Here is a 24,470-nt window from a genome sequence, read left to right on the forward strand (position 1 = left end):
TGATATCTTTCCTAATAAACTTAAACTCTCCTCGGCTCCAACCACTTGCTCTGCATTCACAGTAACTCACTCACTCCACCACACACTCCCCAGACACCGCCACACACACTAAATACTACTCTTACAACATAGGGTTAGTAAAAAGTAGAAAGCAGCATGGAGGCCATTAAAAATGGTACGTTGATACTTTCTTTTTATATCTGTTACGTATTCAGTCTCTCTTTTTCAAACTCTGTGCTGTGTTGCTCTGTGTTGATGTTAGAGCGCTTCATGGTCAGAATTTGTAGCCGAGATGACAGAAGTTACCGATGGAGGCAACGCACGTCATAGCACCGTGCCAGAGAAGGGTCAAAAATTAGAATTTCCGCCCGGGTGCCCTGTTTCCATCATTGCCGGTCGGAGCTGGAGCCAATAAATACCCGTGCACACTGCAGAGTAATTTGTCCCGGGAGAGAATGCGATTGTAACCTTTCCCACTGCAGACAAAAGTTACATGTCAGAGGGTGTAAGTGGGTTTTTTGGCCAGTGGGAAAGGGGTATTACTAAGTCATAGCAGGGACAGAGGAGGTTGTCTGAAGCACTGTTTTCAGTGCCAATTAAAATAGGCTCAAGTTATGTAGGGCCAAAAGCCTGTCTGTATTCCTTCTGGTTGTTCTTAAATTAGACAAGTCAGGATTCAACTGAGACTGACAAGAGATTGCATTAGGCACTGCAGCCCATTAGAAGAGCTGTGAAGCAGAAGCTAAAAAGGCACATAGAGGTCACACCAACAACTGTCACTACTATCGCCTGTTCTACAGGAAAGCAGGGACTATGTGTTGTAAAGATAAACCGCTGTAGCCTTTAATAATGACATGTGGACAGGCACTCTGCAGAAACAAGAAATGTTTGGGATTAAGGAGCGGAGTTGTGAAGTTAATGTAATAATTTACAGCTCCATAAGGACAAAATTCACTCATCACAAGTAGGGTTGGGTACCGAGGCCCGGTGCTAATACGGCACCGGTGCCTAAACAACCGGTATCTACCGGACCGAATAGCAACGCAGATTTCGGTGCCTCATTTCGGTGCCTCTGAAATGCCTGCACTGCTCTCTGATGCTCCGAAGCCTTATGGACGGAGCACCCCGAGACTCATGTCTTTCTCAAACTCTGTGCAGCATATTGGATAGCCTACTTGCAACCATGTGGGTTTTAATCTGGTCACTAAATTTGGGATGTCCTTCGAACTGTTTTATACCATGCTGGCTTGTAAATCCACTGATCATTGTTCAGATTAACTGGATTTGGTACTAAATGTTGCTGTCATAAATACTGGTGTGAATGTCATGTAACTAAATGAACTGAATAGTTGGAAAGGAGAGACACCCGCCTCCTGTTCAGCTTTAGATTTTAAACTTTACCCACACCCAGATAATCCAAACCCCTTTACAGAGCAAGGCGTGTATTATGCCTGCTGCCAGGGGTTTAAACCTCCCCCCCCGCCAATGTCAGGTCTGCTGGTTGTGTCAGGCCATGCCCACACTAAGCTGGCTAAATTTGAAAACACATTTTATTCTTCTTCATTTTGGCCTCCTATCCATACTAAGCAAGCATTTGTCCCACCCAAAAATGGTGCATCTTGATCATGCTCTCCAGAGTGGCTAAATCTGAAAAAATAAAAAAAAATAAAAATAATTGTTTTGGACAAGTTTCATCCAAAATGATGCTTGCCCAGACAGCCAGGTGCTGTGTAGCAGTAATGATAAGACGGCAACCTCACCTCTGGCTCTCCGTGATTGCTCATTTTAAAGGGGTGATAGAATGCAACAACCGATTGTACCTTGTCATAGTTGAATAACGACAGTTTGGTGGATAAACAGGACATACATAGAACCTCAAAATCCCATTGACACCTCCTTCCTCTGCAAATCTCACAATTTGAAACTGCCTCTGAAAACTGGCAAATCTCAACGAACCACCAAGTTGACGTCAACTCGGTGGCTCCTCCTCATTTGGCTCTAGTCTCTACCTTTGTCACGCCCAAACATTTACATGTTGGCTACACCACTGATCAGAGATCAGGTAGTCTTCTGAATAGGTCGCGCAGATCTCACAAATGTTATACATTGGGTCATATACATCGTCTGCTATTTTATCAATAAATTCACTTCTGAGACTTTTTCTATGCAAGAAATCAACTATGTAGAGGTCAAATATGGGCCGTTTTACAAAAATGTATGGCTAATTGCAAATTTTGTCCCACTGTGTGTCGGAGTTCAGCGGCCGGTGCTGCCTGGGTTGCTGCCTCGCCGCCCGGCCTGTCCTCCTTCACAGACCCCGGCCCGATGTAAGCTAGATGGAGCTCCGTCACGGCTGGCAGCCCGCGGTGCTCCATACCTGCGCAAAGTCCCCATTTCTGGGTTACTGGACTACCAAACGCCGCTGCCCTGAAAGAGCTCCAGGGCCTGCAGCTCGCTGCTCTCCCTCCCCTCTTCCTGCTAAATGGCTGGTGTGTGTGAGTGAGAGCACGGTCAGCAAGCTTGTTATGCCCGCAATCTCTTACCACAGGTTCCAGTTAATCTCATAATGGATATGTGTGTTGAGTTATTTAAACAAACGATCGGGGAAATAAACGCCTCTTGTCCGCGAGTGAGCTGGATGGAGCTCTATCAATGAAAGCTAGCTAGCCTCCTCCTAACGAGACCTCTGAAATTCACAAAAAAGCATTAAATTGAAATCGGACAGTGTTAGTTAAGTGTTAGCTAAGCTTTGTAAGACCTTAGGGTAGCTGTGATATACATGCCATGATGAAATTCAAAGTGTAAATATACTATAGTTATGCTGAAAGTGTAGCGGCGATCTTTTCCCATAGGATTGAATGGGACACATAGCCCCGGTAGCCTCGGTAGTCCAGTAACCCAGAAACGGTGACTTTGCCCTGGGAATGTAGCACAGCGAGCTGCCGCTTTCTTGTCAGACTGTGTGAATGGCCCATATTTGAGCTTTATATAGTTGATTTCTCGCATAAAAAAAGTCTCAGAAATGAATTTAGTAACGAAATAGCAGGCAATCAATGAATAACATTGCAGTGTCTGAAAAATGAGACCTGCTGTCTCGTCTCCAATGTATGTGTATGTGGTTCGCTCAACCAATCAGCGTGCAGCTCATCTAAATATTCATGAGCATACCATATTTGGAAAAAAGCTCTTGTTCAAAATAGAGCCATATTCACAGGGTAGTTTAGGGCCCATAGAATAGCACTCGGGCCATTTTCAGCCCAACCAATGTTACATACCCTATTAGGAGACGTTAAGGAACAGTGTGACCTACCCTATATAATCATTCTATCACCCCTTTAAATGCCAAAATAGAGTGATTACACAATACAGGTTTCATCATTAATTTGGTTTTATTAACCTGTGTCAGGTTTAGGTCAACTTTACAAGCTCAACATAGTAATCTGGCCAATGGTATTAGTACAGCTAAGCATGAATTATTGGTGTTCCAAGTACTTTATACTAGAGCTGGGCAATATATCGATATTACATCGACATTGTGATATGAGACTAGATATCGTCTTAGATTTTAGATATCGTAATATAGCTTAAGTATTGTCTTTTCCTGGTTTTAAAGGCTGCATTACAGTAAAGTTGTGTCATTTTCTGAGCTTACCAGACTGTTGTAACTGTTCTAGTATTTGCCTTTTCCCACTTAGTCATTATATCCACATTATTGATGATTATTTATCAAAAGTTTCATTGTTTAAATATTTTGTGAAAGCACCAATAGTCAACAGTACAATATTGTTGCAGTGTCGATATCGAGGTATTTGGTCAAAAATATCGTGATATTTGATTTTCTCCATATCGCCCAGCTCTACTATCTCAGTCATCACCAGAAAATGTAATACATTGGGCCTCAGGCATATACCACTCATACAGAGAGAAACCATTCCCTGTCACAGGAAAGCGCTGCACAGATGACATGTCATTGGCAGCTGTAGTATTATTAATATTCTAATTGTTTTTTTCTCTAATACGAATATTGACAATGTTAAATGTGTTATGTTTTTGTCTGCTACTTTTGAAGGTAGGACTAAAAGCTCCACAGTGTGAAAGTCTGCTTTTTACTCTTTGGTAGCAAACCAGGTATTCTTAAATGGTAATTTAAGTGGAGTTGATTATGCTCATGATGAAATCTCATACTATAAATCTCACAGAAAAACTTAACAGTTTTCGGATAAGAAAATGACAAAGTCCGATGAAAAATGAGGTTTCAAATGCTGAGACATTTCATTAGCTAGAATGACATAATCGGCAAAGCCTTGTAAATACTAGAATTTTTGATACAACAAATTCTTCCCATAGCACGTTGTTGGCCTGAAAAAAATGTGGATTCTGACAATTTGCCTTAAGCCTAATGAACTTGATTTAAACCTGTCACATGTTCTGCATGCCTGCCTTTAGTGTGAACATGGCCTCAGTGTGAGCATGTCTGGCTCACACCCCCCTGTCCCTGACAGCCACATCAGCCAATTGTCAACAGCAGCTGATGAGTCCTTTCCCAGTGCACCCATCAGCATACACACACCCACACACACAGCACTAGTACTCAAAGGGTTTTGTGCAAATTCATGAGAAGACCCCTGGCTAACGTCTCAATAATCTCTCACACAGTTCTATAAAAAGACATGACTGTTAGCAAATGCCTATGCCTGTCTAAAGGAAGCTTGTTGTCACATTACACATAGAGACCTGTATCATCCAGTCTTTAACAAAGGCCAAATTAAAGCAGAGGAGCACATGATAATTCGTCCAAAACACTACAACAATAGTCTATTGATTATGTGACTATTAAAAAAAAAAAAAGTCTCGTCAATTTCTTAGCCGTTTGACTTTTGGTGTTGAAAGTCTCACGTTTTACAACATGCACTAAAAAGTTTTTACCTGATCAGATGTGGCTAACCTCTCTTGGGTGCCACTGTACAAGAAACAAGCATTTAGCACGTGATAACCATTGACTGTAAATATTAATGGACAGAACATGTGTGATGTCACCCATTGGTTTGTTGAGATCTGCTATGAGTAGAGATGGTCCGATACCATTTTTTGCTTCCCGATACCGATTCCGATACCTGAACTTGCGTATCGGCCGATACCGAGTACCGATCCGATACCAGTGTGTCATATATTTTATTATGTTTTAACAACTGTATACTACTATCCCTGTATGGATGTGATATGACTTCTATCTTTGTTGTCGGTCTGGCTCAGATTAAACTCTTTGTGAAACATGAACAAACACAAACAATGAATGCCACAGAACTTTCTTTTTTTTATCCAGTTTGACAGCCAGTTATAACGGAAAAATAACATAAACTACTTTAACGTAGATTTTCTTTAGGGCTTTATTACGTGGTATCGGATCGGTGCATAAACTCCAGTACTTCCCGATACCGATACCAGCATTTTAGGCAGTATCGGAGCCGATACCGATACTGGTACCTGGACCAACAGATCCCCTTGCTCTGGATGGAGACCAGTGAAGGATATTAGAAGCACTTTTCCGGTGATGGGTGAGCGTTACTGCGCAGCCTCCAACTGAGCTCGAAGACGTAGATGTGACGTGAGCAACCTGTCTGAAAGTTGTAAGTCTTCTGGTAGCTGTGCCAAGAGAAATCTCAGTCATTCCGAATCTTGCAGAGACGGAGAGCGTAGGTATATGTAAGGTGATAACATAGGCACAGGCTAATTATTGCTAACTAAAATGCTAGTTAACATTAGAAAACATTAAGAAATTAAACTTAAACAGCTAATGTGAGTCGAAACTACCTGCGAGCTTCTCCTGTACTGTACGGTAATTTCTCTACTGTGCGACAGTAAGTCGCGTGGTTATGACACAATCGTTAGCCTATTTTTACAAAAACGTCTGCTACGGAGCCATAATGTGAGATACAAGGTAATGGAGCCTTTTATACACTGTCGTGTTTCTTTAGAAATAAACAATGGACAAATAGAGTCTTTAAACGCTTCAGATGTAAAGTTATTCACTGTCAAAGTGGCGCCAAAATGAATGGCAGTCAATGGAATGCAAACGGGAGGTGATGGCTTGTTAGCATCAAAATGGCGCCATAGGAGCTACGCATTCCGAGGATAAGCTTACCCCCTTGGCCATTACGGGCGCAGCCATCTTGGTTGCGGATGTGACGATTTTAGACGTGAGGGAGGAGCCGTAGACTGTTGGGCGGTATCTGACTGTGACGTTAGCTGAGAGTTGGCAAAGCTGCTTACACTCTACGTTACATTACACACTTTCACTGCCAATCTGGATGCAACTGCTGCTGAAAGTTAGCCTACATAATTCGATGTAAGATTTAGCTTCGCTAGGTTTTAAATATATCTTTGTCCAATAGTTAAATTACATATAAGACAGGCCGCGGATTGTCAATCACATCATAGCCACGCCCTAAAATACCCCCTGCTTTATCGTCGATTTTAAAATCAATGAGACCATAATTCAAAAAATTATCATTCCATATTGCAGAACACTTAAAACTAGCGATTGAGACCATAAACTCATATGAAAATGTTTACTGAGGTAATAAATCAAGTGAGAAGTGGGTCACTTTCTCATAGACTTCTACATAAACCGACCTCCTTTTGCAACCGCACGTGTCGCCCCCTGCTGGAATTCAGATAGAATGCAGGTTTAAGACACTTTGGCATTTGCAGCACTTCGCTGAACCGGATGATTTGTCCATTAATATTTACAGTCTATAGTAGGGCTGGGCGATATGGAGAAAATCAAATATCACGATATTTTTCACCAAATACCTCGATATCGATACCGCAGCGATATTGTAGTGTTGACTATTGGTGCTTTCACAAAATATTTACACAATGAGATTTTTGATAAATAATCATCAGTAATGTGGATATAATAACTAAGTGGGTAAAGGCAAATAATAGAACAGTTACAACAGTCTGGTAAGTTCAGAAAATTACATCACTTTACCGTAATGCAGCCTTTAAAACCAGGAAAAGACAACACTTATGCCATATTACGATATTACGATATCCAAAATCTAAGACGATATCTAGTCTCATATCACGATATCAATATATCATCGATATATTGCCCAGCTCTAGTCTATAGTCATAACCTGTGTATTATCAGCCTACAGTGTCTGGCACCAACACGCATTCTGTATCAGTCTAACAGCCTAGATGAGTGAAACATTTACCTGAAAAGGGTCCAGTGAAAGTAAAATCACACATACTGAACTGCCCTAAACACCATCACTAATAAGGAAGTATGGCACGTTCTGCTCCCTCTCTCAATTGCTTGGTCAATACGTTGCAAATGAGCCTACTAGACAGCTGTTTAAAAAAACTCAGTCGTTTCTCTCAAAAAACTTATTCTTTTTCTTTGTTACTTGGCATTAAGACAAGTAACCTAAACTATTGTGCAAAACATGTGTGTGTGAAATTAGCTTTTCATCCCCTTCTTTGCACCTCTAAGTTGTAAAATGTATAAATTGATTTGAATGACATGCAGGTGCAATGTCATAATATGGGATTAAATGCTGGTGATCCCTGCTTGAAATCGCGAGGGCAGGCTTCTTAAAATAAATCTTTACAAATGACACAGTTTAGCAGTGAAACACAGGTCCGCTGCCTCTCACTCATGCGCTCTACCAACAAGAGATGACATCATGTTGGGTCAGCTTGGGTTTTAGTGCTCAGCTTGCCATCTACATCTGCCATTTCGAGCACGTCATGTTAGCCTACATTTACTTTGAACACTGGTTATTTAACCAAGCACTATTCTGCTGCATGCCTGTGATGACCGTTTACAGCATTCACACCTGGAAGGACTTACAAAATAAAAATAAAGATGAATGACGTGCGATTAATGTCTTTGTATGAAATTAATGCAAGGAAATATTATAATCGTAATCGTGAAAAACAAAAGTGTCAATGATGCAGCCAATGCTCGACTGATTAACGAGTGCAGAAAGACGTATTAAAATATAGTTAAATGTGGTTCGGGTCATGTGCAGTGGACGTTACACCGTCTCAACCAAAAGCCATTGTGACAGTGCGTTGTAGTAAAATCTCACTCACAACAATGTAGGATGCAATGGAAGGTACCACAGTCATTTTGGATGTGACAGACTCACGCAGGACTGGCCCACATTGCATGACAATGCTAAAATAACACATAAGACAAGTTTACACAGCGTCAAACCGTCTTGTCGGCTTCAAAACCCCCCAACTGTACACTTCATTACAACCTGTCATCCGTTCGCTCTCCATACTCACCCCCTGAGGAACAAACCAAACAGCGAAGCGTCTTCCCCAGTCAGTTCACAGCGTAGCTAAGTATCCAAATTGCAGCGTAGATTTTTAAGCAGGTGCAGAAACACGTCAATTAACAAACATGCGCTTCGCTTAAGACCTTTAAAAAGCAAACCTACGCACTTATTACCCCAGTGAGATGATGCTGGTCTTTGTAACGTTACTCACCACCTCTGAGTGGAGTGGCGTTGAAAGAACAAGCCGAACAACGTCGAAACCAGGCGACTGTGGTCATTTTCAACTTCAGGTGCAACCCTCATGTATATCGACTCAGTGTTAACTGCTTTGACATTTAGCTTCAATAGCTTAGCCGTTGAGACAAGAGGAAGTGTCATTTCAGTTTGAGAGCGCGAGGCTAGCACGAGCTGTTAACCGTTAATGGGGGGAACAAACAGTGACAGCAAAACAACAACAGAGAAAAAAGACACTTACCTTTTGTAAAACTCGTCGTTGTTAAAAAACGTACTCAATTCAAGAACATTTAGTCCCACTCTGAAGATGTCGGTGTGACTTTACGAAGTGCTGTCAGTTGGTGTGGACTTCCTGAATGACGGAGCAGCATGAGCACAACCCCTCGCCCGTGTTTGACAGCTACTTTGACAGACAGGCGGAAATAAAGTTGTCTCATGTAGCTAGTGAAGGGTGCACTGAAGGATGTGCACTTCGTGTTTTGTACAGAATAAATACCAAATGTAATGTTTTGCATCTTGTGCAAACATACAGCATTGAATATATTTCGCAATGTTGCTTTAAAAAGCAAGTGCTTAAGTAAAAGTAAAGTAACAATACTACACCTTGATTCCTTTTGCAAATCATTAAAGATGCATAGACTGAGTCATACTGTTGCAACTTCATTGATGGCAATTCAGGTCGTCTCCTGAATGTACTTAGTGCAATGCTTCCACCTGCTGTTGCACTTGAGAAGTTCAACTGTAAAACTTTTAAAGCAATGTAGGGGAGACCGGGTACAGTTGTAACACGGGGTGAGTTGTAACACTACCAATTCCATGAATCAGGGATAAGATAGGAGTCATGTGACAGTTTCAGTTTCCTCAGGCTTCCTTTATGATCCCACATGGAGGTTTTCTAGTCTGTGTTGCTATCTCTCCTGAAGCTACAGCAGAAAATCTAATTCTGAGGTAAGAAAGTAAAAAAAAATAAATAAATAACAAGATAATATTTTGTTTAGTACTTCTACCGTTGAAGATAATGTTGTATGAGTTATATCAGGTGAAATTGTAGTTTCTCTAGTAAAGAATGGTGTATCAACCTCCTGCTAATTTCAAAGCACCATGCTAATACAGCTAGCTAAACAATGGGTGACAGTGGCGGGGTAGGATGTAACACGTGTTATGAAAGTGTTACATCCATCAAGTGTGGGTCAAGTGTTTATGTAGCTTTTGGGTCCACCAGGCATGCACTCCAGGCCTGACCAATTTCATTTGTCACCATTTTGACTCTGATTAACAATGCATTTAATTAGTTTTTTCTTGTCACCATTGTGACTTAAGAATGCATTTCATTTGTTTGTTCTTGTCGCCATTGTAACTGATAAAGAATGCATTTCATTTGTTTGTTCTGTGGAATGGGGGTAAATATGTTTATGTTAATTTGCTCTCACTCACACACGCACACATACACACACTGACACACACAAACACCCATATAAATATGCACGTACAGACATCCACACACAAACGCACATGTGTGCATGCACATACATTCCCCATATTCACACATATTTTATTGTTGCAGCCATTCATTTAAAATAAAACTGTTGTTGTGGCATATCACTTGAGTACCCTTAGTTTTTGTTCATTTTGTCTACCTGTTACAACTTACCCCAGTATGTGCTACAACCTACCCCAAGGACCACCTTGTATTTGTCATCATCTCACAAAGTCTGTGATATATATATATATATATATATATATATATATATATATATATATATATATATAGTTATATCCACATTAATGATGATCATTTATCAAAAATCTCATTGTGTAAATATTTTGTGAAAGCACCAATTGTCAACCCTACAATACCGCCGCAATATCGATATTGAGGTATTTGGTCAACAATATCGTGATATTAGATTTTTTCCATATCGCCCAGCTCTATATCAGGATATTATATATATATATATATATATAACCTGAAATAATTGCAGAAAGTGAGTCCTTCGTACATAATAAAACACGTGAGGAGCGTTATGAGGTTGGGTAAGCACCTTTATTGTGTATTTACTTTATGGCATTATGTCAGGCAAATAATAGGCTATAATAATTTTAATCTTAAAAGCAACTGAAATACAAAAATCACTAGTGAATACATGTTGAAATGTAGGTAGGCTACCACTGAATTTACAGCATTTACATATTTTACTTTTACTTTTTTTTTCTCAATCAAACCTCTCTTGGCACCACGGATGTTTAAGTTGGAATTTTTCATCTTCAATTTTGGTGTGCCTGCACACTGCCTTTCAATCTGTGTCTGTTCATGATGCTCCCTCAGTTTCTTACATGTCTGCTCAGCATAACAGTAACAACAGAGCTGCGTGTCTTCTGACAGGCCAGATTCTGAAAGACCACATATTGACTAACAAACGTGGCTGGAATTGACAGCAGTGGTCAGAGTTAGGGTTGCAAATGACAGTTATTCCGATAATTACTATTGGTTTTTCTTACTCCTGTAGCCCATCCTATGGCAAAGTTTCTACCCATTGGTTGAACCCACAATCCCTCACTTAAGAGCCTTACCCATTAGGCCACTGTGTCTTCATGTTCAGTATGTGGCTGATGATGTAGATAATATAGGGCTCATTCTTTTTACCCAACTGACTGTTTTTGGACCCTAATTAAAATAATAAATTGCCTAAATAAATGATCATATATTTTAAGTCAAACCAAATAGATGGGTTTCTTATTATGTTCCAATCCTGGCAGTGTGGTGACAGGAGATGACATAATAGTTCATCAGTATTATGAATAAATACATTTTGGGGAAATACAATGGCAAGAAAAAGTATGTGAACCTTTTGCAATTTCAAAGTTTTCTGAATAAATGTCATAAAATGTGATCTGATCTTCATAAGTCAAGGGTATTGACAAATATATATAATGTGTCTCAAATAGTAACACAAACAAATTCTGATCTTTCGTGTCTTTATTGAACACACTCATTCAACATTCAAAAATAGTAGTGGAAAAAGTAAGTGAACCCTCACTGGTTGACCATTTGGCCCACATTGGAGCAATAATCTCAACCAGGCACTTCCTGTAGCTGTGGATCAGACCTGCACATCGTTGAGAAATTTTAGCCCATTCTTCCTGGCAGACCTGCTCTGGCTCTGTCATATTCTTTGGACGTCTCGTGTGTATGGCCCTCTTCAAGTCAGTCCATAGCATCTCTATTGGGTTGAGGTCTGGGCTCCGACTTGGCCACTACAAAATGTGGATTTTGTTTTTCTGAAGCCAGTCTGTTGTGGACTTGCTCAGGTGTTTTGGGTCGTTGTCCTGTTGCATCACCCACCTTCTACACAGTTTCAGCTGACATAGACGTTCTCACATTACCCTGAAGAATTGTCTGATATACTTGGGAATTCATCTTCCCCTCAATGATTCCAAACTGGCACTGTAAGCAGTGGCTTCCTTCGTGGTGTCCTGCCGTAGATACCCTGCTTGTTCAATGTTTTACGTATTGTAGACTCATGAACAGAGATGTTAGCCAGTTCCAATGATGCCTTCAAATCTTGGCTGTCATTCAGGATTGCGTCTTGACCTCATTGATGAGTCTTCGTTGTGCTCTTGGTGTCATTTTGACTGGGTGCCCACTTCTTGGTAGAGTAGCAACCGTCCCAAAGTGTCTCCATTTGTAGATTGTTTGCCTAGTTGTAGACTGGTGAATTTCTAAAGTCTTTGAAATAACTTTGTAACGCTTGCCAGCTTTGTGAGCCATGGCTTGCTCTTTTTGGCAAGCCATGGCTCACAGAAGCGTGTTCATCTTGTGCAGAGCTTTTTTATCAGTCAAAGTAGCTGTAGTCCACACCTCCAAACTCATTATCTTAACGAGACTCCAGGTGTGCTAAAACCTGACTCCAATTAACTTTGTTGAGGTAATTAACTCAAGGGTTCACATACTTTTTCCACAAGCACTATGAGATTTTTTTTGGTCGTTCTCAATAAAGACATGAAAGATCAAAAAAATGTTATTATTTTAGACACATTATATTTGTCAATACCCTTGACTTAGAAGAAGATCAGATCACATTTTATGACAAATTTATTCAGAAAAACCATGAAATTCCAAAAGGTTCACATACTTTTTCTTGCCATTGTAACTAAAATTACAGCTTATTTGGTCCCTACAGGTCAAACATGTCTTAGTGATAGGGTATACCACTGGATAAGCATGTTTAAGCATGGGGAAACAGACAGGAGACACGAATACATCTTCAACTGTGGTGGCTGGTTTAATTGTAAAACACTGGATTTCACTATTGACCACTCATTAACTCTTCACAGATCATCTGAGTGTAGAAAAACAATGGATAGCGAGCGATCGAGCCGGGAGCCAAAACAAAGAGACCTCATAGCCTGTTCGGAAATATGCTTGTTTAAATGTTTTACCGTAGATTTCAATGCGCATACAGAAAATACGCCAATTATTGACTGGTATCTTTTATCAGGAATACTTCATTTGAATTGTTGAAAAATCAAATTAAAGATTTGTTACACATTAATATTACATACATTGTATACAGGCATAAGGTCAGACAGCTTGGAACTCGGAGGTCCTGCCAGTTGTAGGCGCTGTTCCAAGCAAGCTGCAAAACACAAATCGATTGTTTATTTTGTGTTTGTTTACATTTTTCAAGCGAACAAATGGCTTCGACTTTGCTATCACCTATGGTGGATTATTACAACGATGAAGAAGAACTTGATAGCGTGGAAGACGACGATGACCGGAGTTTCAGGGGAAGAGACTCAGAGGAAGGTAAACGAATTGACCAAAAGCTCTTGACAGTCGGGCTCTGTCTACTTGTTGGAAAAGTAACGGAAGCCCGCGATTATTGCATACATTTAGTTATTTTTAGTGCAGCATTTTAAAGTGATCTACAGATTAAGCTCGACTCGAAACAGTTTTTCTTAGCACTTCCTAAATCAAATTTTACCTGCCCGTTCCCAACGCTGGAAAGCTAGCCCAATACGAGCCACACGCAGTTAGCTTACTAGCTAACGTAACATAACAAGTCAGCTAACGTTACCCGACTACCGCCAATCAAGTGTCTGCCCAGGACAGAACATTTTCAGAAGCAGGTGATGTAAACTAGCTAAACCGTTTAACGTTACATTGTCTTAACGTCTTCAGTGCTGATATAAAATTGAGCCCACGTTCAACGATAATAATACACACTCGCAATTGTTTACATGCTAACTAACGTTAGCGTTTCAATACTAACGTTACGCGTGTGGCATCAATCAGTTTTTACCACATTATTAGGCAAATTGGCTCTACGTTATTGTATAACATGTAACTGTAAATTACGAAATTCAGGCATTTTATAACCCACCAGGATTAATACACAGTTTAAATAAATGCTATTCCAAATGGGGTTCATAGCGTTAATTAGCCAACTAGCTACGTAACGTTAGTTCCGAGCATTGACAGGTCGGCAGGCAAGCGAAACCCTGCGTGCTGTGTCCACTGCACTGCCCTTTTCACACCATTCAGTGAGGCAGGACGGATAGCAGTGAAAGAGAAAGAAAGACAAGAGGAAAGCAAGGCGATGACAACACTACAAGGTTAGCTAGTTTCCTGACATTGACTTCCAAGCGAACAGCTGGACTTGTGTTTTCCTCCTCCGGATACGTTGACGGTTCTGTTATGCCTAACTTGTTACTGTTTAAACAGCAGACTGTGCTAATTTAAGCTAGCACATTAATGCTAACCGAAAATGAAAGCTGCTGTGTCAGCTTAATACGACTGGGCCTTATCCTTCTCTTGTGTCGGGTTTTGAAGGTAACATTAACGCCGAATGACTTAGCTAGGTTAGCCGGTGTTGAGAAACTTGCCTCCCAAGTTTGCCACATCGCACTAGCCTAAACATATTAGCTTTGCTTTGAGAGAGTTGCCGTTTGACTGACAGCACGACTAAATTAGCCGGGGACAGTTTGTGATTAATCCCACCATGCGGCAAATTAACAGCTATATTTATGTCGCTATTATTGATGTAATTTGATTTAAAATTACAAGCGTTAGCTTTGTCTGGCTAAACTTTTTTCTGCTGTCGATCCGAGAACATATAGCCTAGTTTATAATATTTCATGGCAAATTTGGATTTCCCCTGGTGTCCTATTTCAACAAACTAGAGGGCATTCCCAAGTAGGGTGTTCACCATTACCTTACCCGGTGCCACGCACGTCCTTTGATCTGTACAGATCTCTGCTGTCTGTTTGCGGAAAAGCTAAAACACGACATCATTATCTTGTGGTACAGTATGCCGAAATGAGCGCATGCACATTATTATTTTTTAACAGAGAATCTGAATTGTAGTTAATAAATAGTTTGGACAATTAAGTCGATTCTTCTCCTATCATGGCCTTTTCCAGACACGGAAGATGCCAGTGAAACAGATCTTGCCAAGCACGACGAGGATGACTATGTTGAAATCAAAGAGCAGTAAGGATTTTACCAACCATGGATCAGCTGTTTTAACCTTAATAATAAATATTTGAAGTTGAAAGTTTTACATTCTTGCCCGGTGATATTAACTCTGGTTTATTTCATTGCAGAATGTACCAAGACAAACTGGCCTCTCTGAAAAGACAGTTGCAGCAATTACAAGAAGGTAATCACTTTTTCATATTTTTTTATTTTTTTTTTCCTCTCAAATGACTGAAGTGTGTGAGAAATTTTCCAAATGTGAATGACTGCTGCTCTTTATCTTGTGGAGTGATATTTGTGTGAACATGGGGATTCATTTTTGAAGGACACAACCAGATCCAACTGATTAGTCATGGTGGTGGTTAGGGATTAAATCATCGGGCCACAAAGGCTGTTTCCGAGTCATCTTAAAAGTGCAGCCACTGTCTCAGGCTAAAAAGAGAAACCAGCTGAGAAACGGATGATAACTGATGACAAACTGTCCTCATGAGCAGCTCATTTTCACTCATCTTCAAAAGTCTGTCTGGTGTTTACCAATTCAAACTATTTCTGAACAGCGTAGAAATTGTGAAGTGACAAGTTGTGAGCTTATTGTAAATCCAAATGCAGGAGTAGTCTAGATGGTTGGTGGCTGATGAGAGTAACAGGTATAGGATGCCAACATTTGCAGGTGAGTTTTCTAGAAATATTGGTGATTTATTTGAATGAAACAGCTCATATTGGAGTTGTAATAACTACAGAAGTTACTGGTTCTCATGGCACAAAAACATCTAAATCAGAATAACAGTCAATTCAATTTCATTTATAGTGTCATATCATGACAGAATTTATCTCAGGACACTTTAGAGATAGAGTAGGACCTAGACCACACTATAATTTACACAGACCCAACAATTCCCCCCCCCCCCAAGAGCAAGCATTTAGTGTGACAGTGCTAGTGTTAATTTTGTCACCTATTTTTAATTTAGTCTTAGTCTTGTGCCAAATGTCCTTGTTAGTTTTAGTCCTATTTAGTCATTCACATATCTTTTTTTTTGTTAGTCAAGATTTAGTTGACTAAAAGTCTCGGCATTTTAGTCTAGTTTTAGTCAAAACATTTTAGTCTTTTTTTTTTTTTTTAAATAACAAATTATTTCTGAGATTATTTCTAGGTAACCAATCTCTGGTGTTCGCTACTGTCTATGGGTGTTGTGTTCTTGCTCCATGTAGTGTTCGTGTTGCAGCAACAGCACAAACTCATTCGGAATATTTTGAAGGCGTAACAGAATATTATATCTCACGATGAAGAAGTAGAGACGATTGTAGACGAAAAGTGAAGAGAGATTTTATCTTAGTTTTTATTTTATGCAAAACATTTTAGTCTCGTCTTTTTTCGTCAACAATAATGCATGTTAATTTAGTCTTAGTCAGCGTTTTTGGACATTGGTGCAGTCTCGTCATCATGGGCAAAAACCTCAGACAGAACCAGGCTCTCGGTGGGCAGCCATCTGCTGCTGCCGGTTGGGACACGGTCAGAATGAGATTTATTGCCAAAGTAAGTTTTCACTTGCATGGAATTTGCCTCGGTGTGATTGGTGCACACAAAGAAAACATGGAAATGGAATAAACAATAGAGCAAAGTACTGCAACCGTCAAGAACATAAATATAGAATACAAATATTGCCATAAATAATGGGTGTAAGACGTAACACGTGCAATTGAACGGTTATAGAAAGGGAAAGAAGGCTGTGTGGTTTTCTGCAGGGTGTGCAAACATATTAATTGGGGGATGTACAAAAGTTCACAACACCGTAAAACTTTTAAAGCAAAAGTTGTGATTCAATAGATGTTCAGTAGGGGTGCACGATTCAGAAAATGTCACGATTCGATTCAATATCGATTTATAGGCTCAAGAGTCGATTCAAAAACAATTCTCGATTTAAAAAGATTCAGTTTGTAAATGTAGTTACTTTTCACATGTGATTGCAGTAGACATTCAATAAAAAAAATATCGGTAGAGCACATCCATAATGTTCACATTTAGTAAACTTGTCCGACACTTTTTCTTTGCAGGTACACTGCAGGAGTATCAGAAGAGGATGAAGAAGCTGGACCAGCAGTACAAAGAGAGACTCCGAAATGCAGGCAAGTTGAGCGATATTTAGAGACCGAACACACTGCTTTGCTCCTGATGCATTCACACCAACCACCAAATGTTTGGAGCAGATTATTCTTTATATTACTATATGTATATTCCTCTAAATTTTGGGGCGCTTCCTCCTTTTAAAGTGCCCATATTATGAAAAAAAATCACTTTTTCTGGGATTTGGGGTGTTCTTTTGTGTCTCTGGTGCTTCCGCACACATACAAACTGTGTCCTGCCTTCAGTCTCCAGGTGGGCTGTTCAAAATCGGCACGGCGAGCCGGCTAACCGCAACCGTTAGCTTGTAGCGTTAGCATGCTAATGCTAACGCTAGCATGCTACCTCGTTCTCAATAGAAAAGCACTGGCTACAACACACACAAGTTCACCATAATCTACAAAAGAACTACTTACATGTGCGCCCTCATTTAGAAGTCTCCCAGCTAATCCTGCCAAGGTAACTGCCTGAAGTTGGAGAAACAGCCTCTCTTTTACTGTCTATGGAGCTAGCTAGCTGACATGATCTACATCTGAGCTACTGCGCATGTGCGAGTGCAATCAAAGATAGTACAGAAGAAGAAAAGAGGTCTCACTCTGTAGCTAAAACAGAGACCAGCTGAAAAGAGGATCTGCAGCAGTGAGAGAGAGCTGTGCAGTACAACAAAAATATGGTGTTTTTTGAAAATTAAACCATGTAAACCTATTCTGGTACAACCTTAAAATACAATTATGAACCTGAAAATGAGCATAATATGGGCGCTTTAATATGCTTTGTTTGGCCAGAGGAGAACATTGACAATAAACAGTGCTGCAAAACAACTGCTTGGAGGTGTGAAATAGAAAAAGGAAACTTTTGCAAGAGCTTATGAATATCCCAAGAGAAGTGTTGGCCATGAAAGCATTATATACAAAGAGGTTCGATTTCCCACATGGCTGGTGCCAAAAGATGTTATAAATGAACTTGTTTTAATATTATTGCAGTAGTATTGTACATGTTGTGGATGACTATAGTTTTGACTTCTAGTCTTTTCTCCTGCGTTCTGTTCAAATTAGAATTGCACAAAGTAACGCCTTTCTCTTTTTTTGTTAACATTTTGAAGATGAAGCTACATGTATTGGAATTGTCAATTGACAAACACTGAATGTTTACGTTCAGTGTGAGCACCGATGTCATGACGATGATGTGCAGAAAAGGGTAAATAAAACAGGTAGTGTGACTTATCACAACATACAAGATGAATGGAAAAGGACAGTGTCTACCCAGACATAATTTTGTAAATGTACAAGAGCAGATTACATTTTTTTTTTTTTTTTTTAAAAGGGCAGAGCCATCTTCCTCTCTCTGCTCCCAACCCGTCCATCTTCCACCATTTGTTATATTGGTTACTTTATTTTTGTAGACTCAGTGGTCCGGTCAGACTCCGATCAGCTGTTTCCCAGAATTTTGTGTTCTCAGTTTTTTGCTGATCAATATGTCTCTTTGTTTTGCCCAGAATGCACTGCAACACATGCATGTAGGTTCATAGATATTTGTTAAATATGTTAGGATGTTTTGACTATACACTCCTATTTCTTTGTGACCCTGCACTGCGCTCTCTTCTTATACTTTCTCTTTTCTAGTCTTGAGAGTAGAGCCTGACTGATATGGGCTTTTTAAGACCGATACTGATTTTAGAGGGGAATGATTCACCGATTACCAATATGGTGGCTAGTGGTATATGGTTAGTTAAAACTAAATGGCTAAATAAACATAATTTCTGTATCAGTCAATTGCTGACCATTTCAATAAATAAATAAAAATAAACGCCGATACGCCTGTGATGGGCCAACTTTGCCTGATAATATCGGCCAGCCGATATATCTGTTTAGCTCTACTTGAGAATAACCAAAGTCGATAGTTGAAAGTCAGATGGTGTGATAATGTGCCAGTATAATTACATTAAACAGATGTTTTTCCTTTTGTCTTTACAGATCTGTTTCTCCAGCTTGAGGTGAGTATAATTCTGCTTGCTGACTGACTGAAGCAGTTTATACAGAACTGACCTTTTTACTTTTCTGGTAGTACATGGAAAACATCCCTTCGTTTTCCATCATTTCTTTCTCTCAACCTTCTGCAGACAGAGCAGGTGGAGAGGAACTACATCAAGGAGAAGAAGGCAGCGGTGAAGGAGTTTGACGATAAAAAGGTTGAACTGAAGGAAAACCTAATTGCAGAGTTGGAGGAGAAGAAGAAGATGATCGAGAATGAAAAATTAACAATGGAGCTGACAGGCGGTAAGGGCGACAGAATAGGATTATTAATAAGTGACTTGCTTAGGAGAAGAGAGATAAATGGAGTAAAAGGCATGTGGGTGGAAGGGAGAGTTTTTCTCTCTACACACTTAAATACCAAGTTGTCCAATTTAAAAGTAGGACTTTCAGATAATCAGTCAATTAAGATGTTGCTGTCCTTTTGAGTTGTCTGTAAGGTATGTTTTGTTTTGCTTTTTGAGGAACTTTTACACTATTTGGATCTTAATGTTAGATCTTAGTTTGTCATTATTTCTTTCATCCATAGATTCAATGGAGGTAAAACCTATCATGACTCGGAAGCTGAGGAGACGGCCCAATGATCCAGTCCCAATACCAGATAAACGGAGAAAACCTGCACCAGATATCCTTTGCATAAACTTGCAGTCTCTGATTAGCTACCGTTAGCTGATCACCAGATCAATCTGTCAGGGGCAAAGTATTGAGTGTTATTTGTACTGGTAGTATTTTCACTTTCTCAAGATACGTTTTGATTCCCAGGGGAGCTTTTTGTTTCAATGGGAGGTCAGGATCAGCTTCCTCTGTGGAACTGGCTGCGTTTCTCAGCTATGCTGTGTTTAAAATGCCTTCCTTAACTCATCACACCTCAGCTAAATTATTTGTTAACAGATGAACAGATAATGGAAGATCTAAGAACACTTAATAAGGTAAGCGTGTCTGATCGTCTTGATTTTACGCATGGCCCTGCTGAATCTTGTTTTTTTCATAATTATGTCTTTTAAAATTCTCACACCTTCTCTTTTACAGCTCAAGTCACCAAAACGGCCGGGTATGTCAATGCTCACTTTTTTTAACACTTCGGTTTTTGTACAATACCATGTTAATTAGTGAGCTGGTACATTAGCTGCATTTTGTTACCCGTTTCCAGTCTTTGTGCTAAGCTAAGCTAACAGGCTGCTAGTTGGAATTTAATATTAACGCACAGAGAGGAGAGTGGTACCGATCGTCTCATCCCCCCTTCTCGTCCTAGCAAGAAAGTGGATAAGCATATTTCCCAATGCGTCCCAAATCTATTCCTTTAAAACATGAAAAGATTTGTACATACGTTTTGTATGGTGATACTTATCAGGTGTTTCTCCCTCTTTAGTGTCGCCCTCGTCTCCAGAGCACGTCCCCTCCGCTCCCATGGAGAACCCCTCCCAGCGTTATGAGGCCCGCATCGAGGAGGGGAAACTTTACTACGACAAAAGATGGTGAATTTAAACCTTCCTTTAAACGGGCATCCCAGTGCTTCCCTAACATTGTGCCATTTCTCACATAGCTTGTCTACAGCTTGTGTCACCACTAGATGGCCACATTGCCATGGGTTTGATGACTTGGGTGATTGGTTTGGTCTTCTAAAGACATGTTACAACCACTTTGATGGCTGCCTCTTCTCTTCTGGGCTACAGAAAGACATATATTTCTTAGGAGCCACTGATTAAGCGTCCGTGCTTGAAGCCAACATAAAAATACATATTCAGAGAAGGTGGCTGCATTAGAATCAGTGCTGCATTCTGCCGTGATGCAGAGATAAAGAAAATGAAAATCCTTGACCAGACACAGCTCTGGTGCCCTTCTGTTTTGAGAGCAGAGCTCCTCATCAGATGTGTCAGAACATAAGGCCATGTGAAGAAGGGTAACGATAATAGAACTCTTATTAGTTGCTGATATAGAGGAAGTTGAGCGGAGCGAGCTGTGAGGTATGTGCACTTTTCTTTCGAGGCAAAGTCTCATTTATTCTTTGCTAAAGAAGAGACCACCACCGGAAAGCCTTCACAAAGAGCCGCAGGGTGTCATTATTCTTCAGTGGGCCCTTAATGATCAAACATTTTGGTTGTCAGACTCTTCCCCTGGGTTGGTTCTGTCCTCTGACAGTTTGGAGCCATTAAAAAACAGAACACTTTTTTTTTTTTGACTTTCAATTTTATTAAATTAAATTATCTATTTAGTGCCATCTCAGGAGAACTGTGGTTTATTCAGCTGGGTAAAATTATGTATAATGAACCTCTCCTGTCTTCACTTATGCCTATCCTTATTCCTCACCTTAAATGCCAAAAAAAAAAAAAAAAAATGTAATGCAAATTAATGTTTGTGTGCTTTTATGCGACCAGGTACCACAAGAGCCAGGCCATCTATCTGGAGTCAAAGGACAACACAAAGATTAGCTGTGTCATCAGCTCAGTCGGGACCAATGAGGTAAACGTCAGTTCTCATCCAGCTCCTGTTGCACATAGAATTGGGTTTACTGCTTAAAATATGAGACTGGAGATGTTCTATAGTTTCCTTATTGTCAACCAATCCCATGATTCCTACTAACTACTGTCCGTGTAGCTAAAGATTGATATATTGTATTCCTCTGTCATAGAGTTCCATTGTTGTCTAAAACCACTAAAACACATTAATGAGCCACACTGTCGAACTAGACGACATGTTCCCTCATTACCATGAGCACTGTAGTTTATTTGGACTTAATCCCACACACACCGTCCTGCTGCTGTAAATACTCACCAGCGCACCAAATGTGCATTTATCCACAGCTGAAACTAGTCTCCAACAAATGCACCATTTACTCCCGTTTTCGATTAGATTTGTTGACAATAATAAAATTACCAAACGACACCTGTCTTATCACTTTTCAATGTTGATTGTGCAGTGGAGGGCCAGACACCTGAGTGGTAGAAGGGGAAGAAATACCAGCCACAGATGTATTTTACATATTTTATCAGTGTTTGATTAGTAACAGGTGCTAATTCCCCGCTCTAATCAACACAAGACTATCACTAAGAAGGAATGATCACTGGAAAAGGAAAGCTCATCTTTCCTGGGAGCATTCTGATGAAAAATGTAACATGAATTTATTTCTGGAGTATCTTGGATTTCTAGATAATAACCGCTACTTTTGGAATACATTTATTTCGTAATGACTGCATTGAGGAATTATCTCGTCTTTGTTCTCCAGATTTGGGTGAGGAAGACGAGCGACAGTACAAAGATGAGGATCTACCTAGGACAGCTGCAGAGGGGAGCGTTTGTCATCCGTCGACGGTCGGCTGCGTGAAACATTACCCCACCCATCCCCTCCCCACCCCACCCCCATCTGTTCATTTATCCATTCATCCACCGGCTCGTTCATCTTCTATTTCTCTATTTGGTGCATCTCAGTTCAGTTCTTCATCATATACACTCTTCCCCCCCCCCCACCCAATTATAGAAGCATACACACACAGTCTTCCGTGGCCAAAAATAACTCATCAGGTTTGATCTGGTACAGTAAAAGTGGTCATATACGCAACTGACTGTTTTCCAGCATTATTTGTCACTATGTGGCACGTGTGTGTGTGTGTGTGTGTGAGAAGGTAGTTTGTGATCATAAAGGAGCCTGCTTTGATTTTTGTCTCATGCTGTGAACACAAATCCTTTCTACACCATGCAGTCTTATTTACATTTATCATTAAGTTATTTTTCTTCAACAGCATCATGTTGCCCCACAGAAACTGTCTTCAAGCCTTTGTAACTGTCTCACTGGCGACATGTAACGAAGCATGCACTGAAAAACAGATGAGGAATTGCTTTAGGTTTGGCTGATTATCATGAATCCCATGACTGAAGAAGTTACTGTTTCCTTATACTAGGAGTCATGCCATTTTCAAAAGAACACGCCTTCAGTCACTGTCATCAAGTAATGGCTGCTTGCTGTGCTGAAGATTTGCCCTAATAACATGTTCAAAAGTCCTATATATATATATTAAACCCTGAATTTCTTATTGAAAAAAAAAAAAATTATTTTGAGGTTTTATGTTATTTCTTTGCCATTTTATGTGATCCTCTCCATATGCGATCTGGATTAATTCAGTTGTATTTGCATGTGGAGCACTAAGTTTACTGTTGATTTGTACTGTTCCATTTTATTAAAAATGTTTTCTGCATTTTATTGATTTGATGAAAAGGTTCAACGCTTTAATGTTTCTGAAATACACAAGTTTGCTGGCATTATACTAGTTATCTTAATCAATGTTCACCAGATAGTCTTTGTCAGTGGGTTTCTAGAGCTTTCTCGCTGGAAACAGCTCCCTGGAAACAGGAGCGGCAAGACTGAGCCAGAACAGTAACGTTTTGTGCCAAAAGTCCTGTGGTAATTCTCTTATTCTTATTTCTATTCTTTATTTTATAAAGTAAAACACATTAATGAACATTTCTGGAAATGTGCCAGTGTTAGCCAGGTGGCTAATTTTCAACTGTAGTCCTTTGGCTAGGTGATTTTAGACCAGAGCAACAGAAAACACCAAGACATTAGTACAGGTTAAACTATACAGACAGAAGTCAACGAGACACCATACAGACAGCTAGAGCAACTAATAAGCTCTCTCAGTAAGCCATGCAGAGCTACAGGAAGCAGCAAGACTCTGATGGTTATTACCAGTGAGCCCATTCACATACAATTAGTTCTGTAAGACATTGTTAATATGAAAGCATTGATCACAGCTGCTTAAATATGAGAAAAACATAAGTATGTAAATGCATATTTAAAACTCTTCCACTTACCCCTTGAAACAGACACGGACCCCCAGTGGTCTGTGGACCCCTGGTTGAGAAACTGTTTTAGAGAACAGTCCTACAATATCTATAGAACATGCTCATTGTAAATTGTTTTTAATAATAAATTGATCATTAATTTTAATAGTAGCGGCAGTCGAAGCATTTGAATTGCTGTGTATTTTTCTGTCTCAGTGCTTTGTGTTCATATCTCTAAGGGGAAATGTTTACCCATCGCATTGATTTACCAGCTTCTCCACATTGTCAACCTGACCAAGTCACCTCACAGTTGCACTCCGCTCATAGCTGCTCTCAACCGTCCCTCCACTTTGTAAACAGCTGAATTATTTGGGTTTCAGCACAGGTCTCCTCCAACCGAGCAGCCGGCCATTTCCGTCTTGTGTCCTATTGCTATAACTGGATGGCATGTTTCACTTCGCCTGACTTAATGACACAGCCTGACAAGGAGGGCAATTACTGTTTTGCCATGCTGCACAAAAAGCAATGCTCATTTT

At 40.0% G+C, this 24,470-nt stretch overlaps 2 protein-coding genes across 5 annotated transcripts in view; one reads left to right on the plus strand and one right to left on the minus strand.

The window, feature by feature from the left end:
* The window catches only part of taok3a (TAO kinase 3a), a 73,828-nt gene extending 64,897 nt beyond the window's left edge, over positions 1–8,931 (minus strand). Inside the window, exon 1 of the mRNA XM_078251340.1 lies at positions 8,773–8,931. The gene's annotated coding sequence lies outside the window, so the exon portion shown is untranslated. The remainder of the gene's footprint in view (positions 1–8,772) is intronic.
* A 4,198-nt stretch (positions 8,932–13,129) lies between these two features.
* Positions 13,130–23,348, plus strand: suds3 (SDS3 homolog, SIN3A corepressor complex component). 4 transcript variants are annotated; one of them, XM_078251345.1, is made up of 12 exons: positions 13,130–13,338; positions 14,955–15,024; positions 15,138–15,193; positions 17,062–17,133; positions 19,102–19,121; positions 19,248–19,404; positions 19,688–19,783; positions 20,026–20,087; positions 20,188–20,209; positions 20,528–20,633; positions 21,534–21,618; positions 22,382–23,348. In XM_078251345.1, the coding sequence occupies exons 1-12, from the start codon at positions 13,227–13,229 to the stop codon at positions 22,478–22,480; spliced, it is 957 nt and encodes a 318-aa protein (XP_078107471.1). In that variant the 5' UTR covers positions 13,130–13,226; the 3' UTR covers positions 22,481–23,348. The 4 variants fall into 4 exon arrangements, with proteins under 4 accessions (XP_078107471.1, XP_078107475.1, XP_078107472.1 ...); XM_078251349.1 differs by lacking the exon at positions 13,130–13,338 and adding an exon at positions 14,037–14,147; XM_078251346.1 differs by lacking the exon at positions 13,130–13,338 and adding an exon at positions 14,187–14,364.
* The last annotated feature ends 1,122 nt before the right edge of the window (positions 23,349–24,470 follow it).

Source organism: Sander vitreus, chromosome 5 (genome assembly GCF_031162955.1).
Source record: "Sander vitreus isolate 19-12246 chromosome 5, sanVit1, whole genome shotgun sequence".
NCBI classification, from domain to species: Eukaryota; Metazoa; Chordata; class Actinopteri; order Perciformes; family Percidae; genus Sander; species Sander vitreus.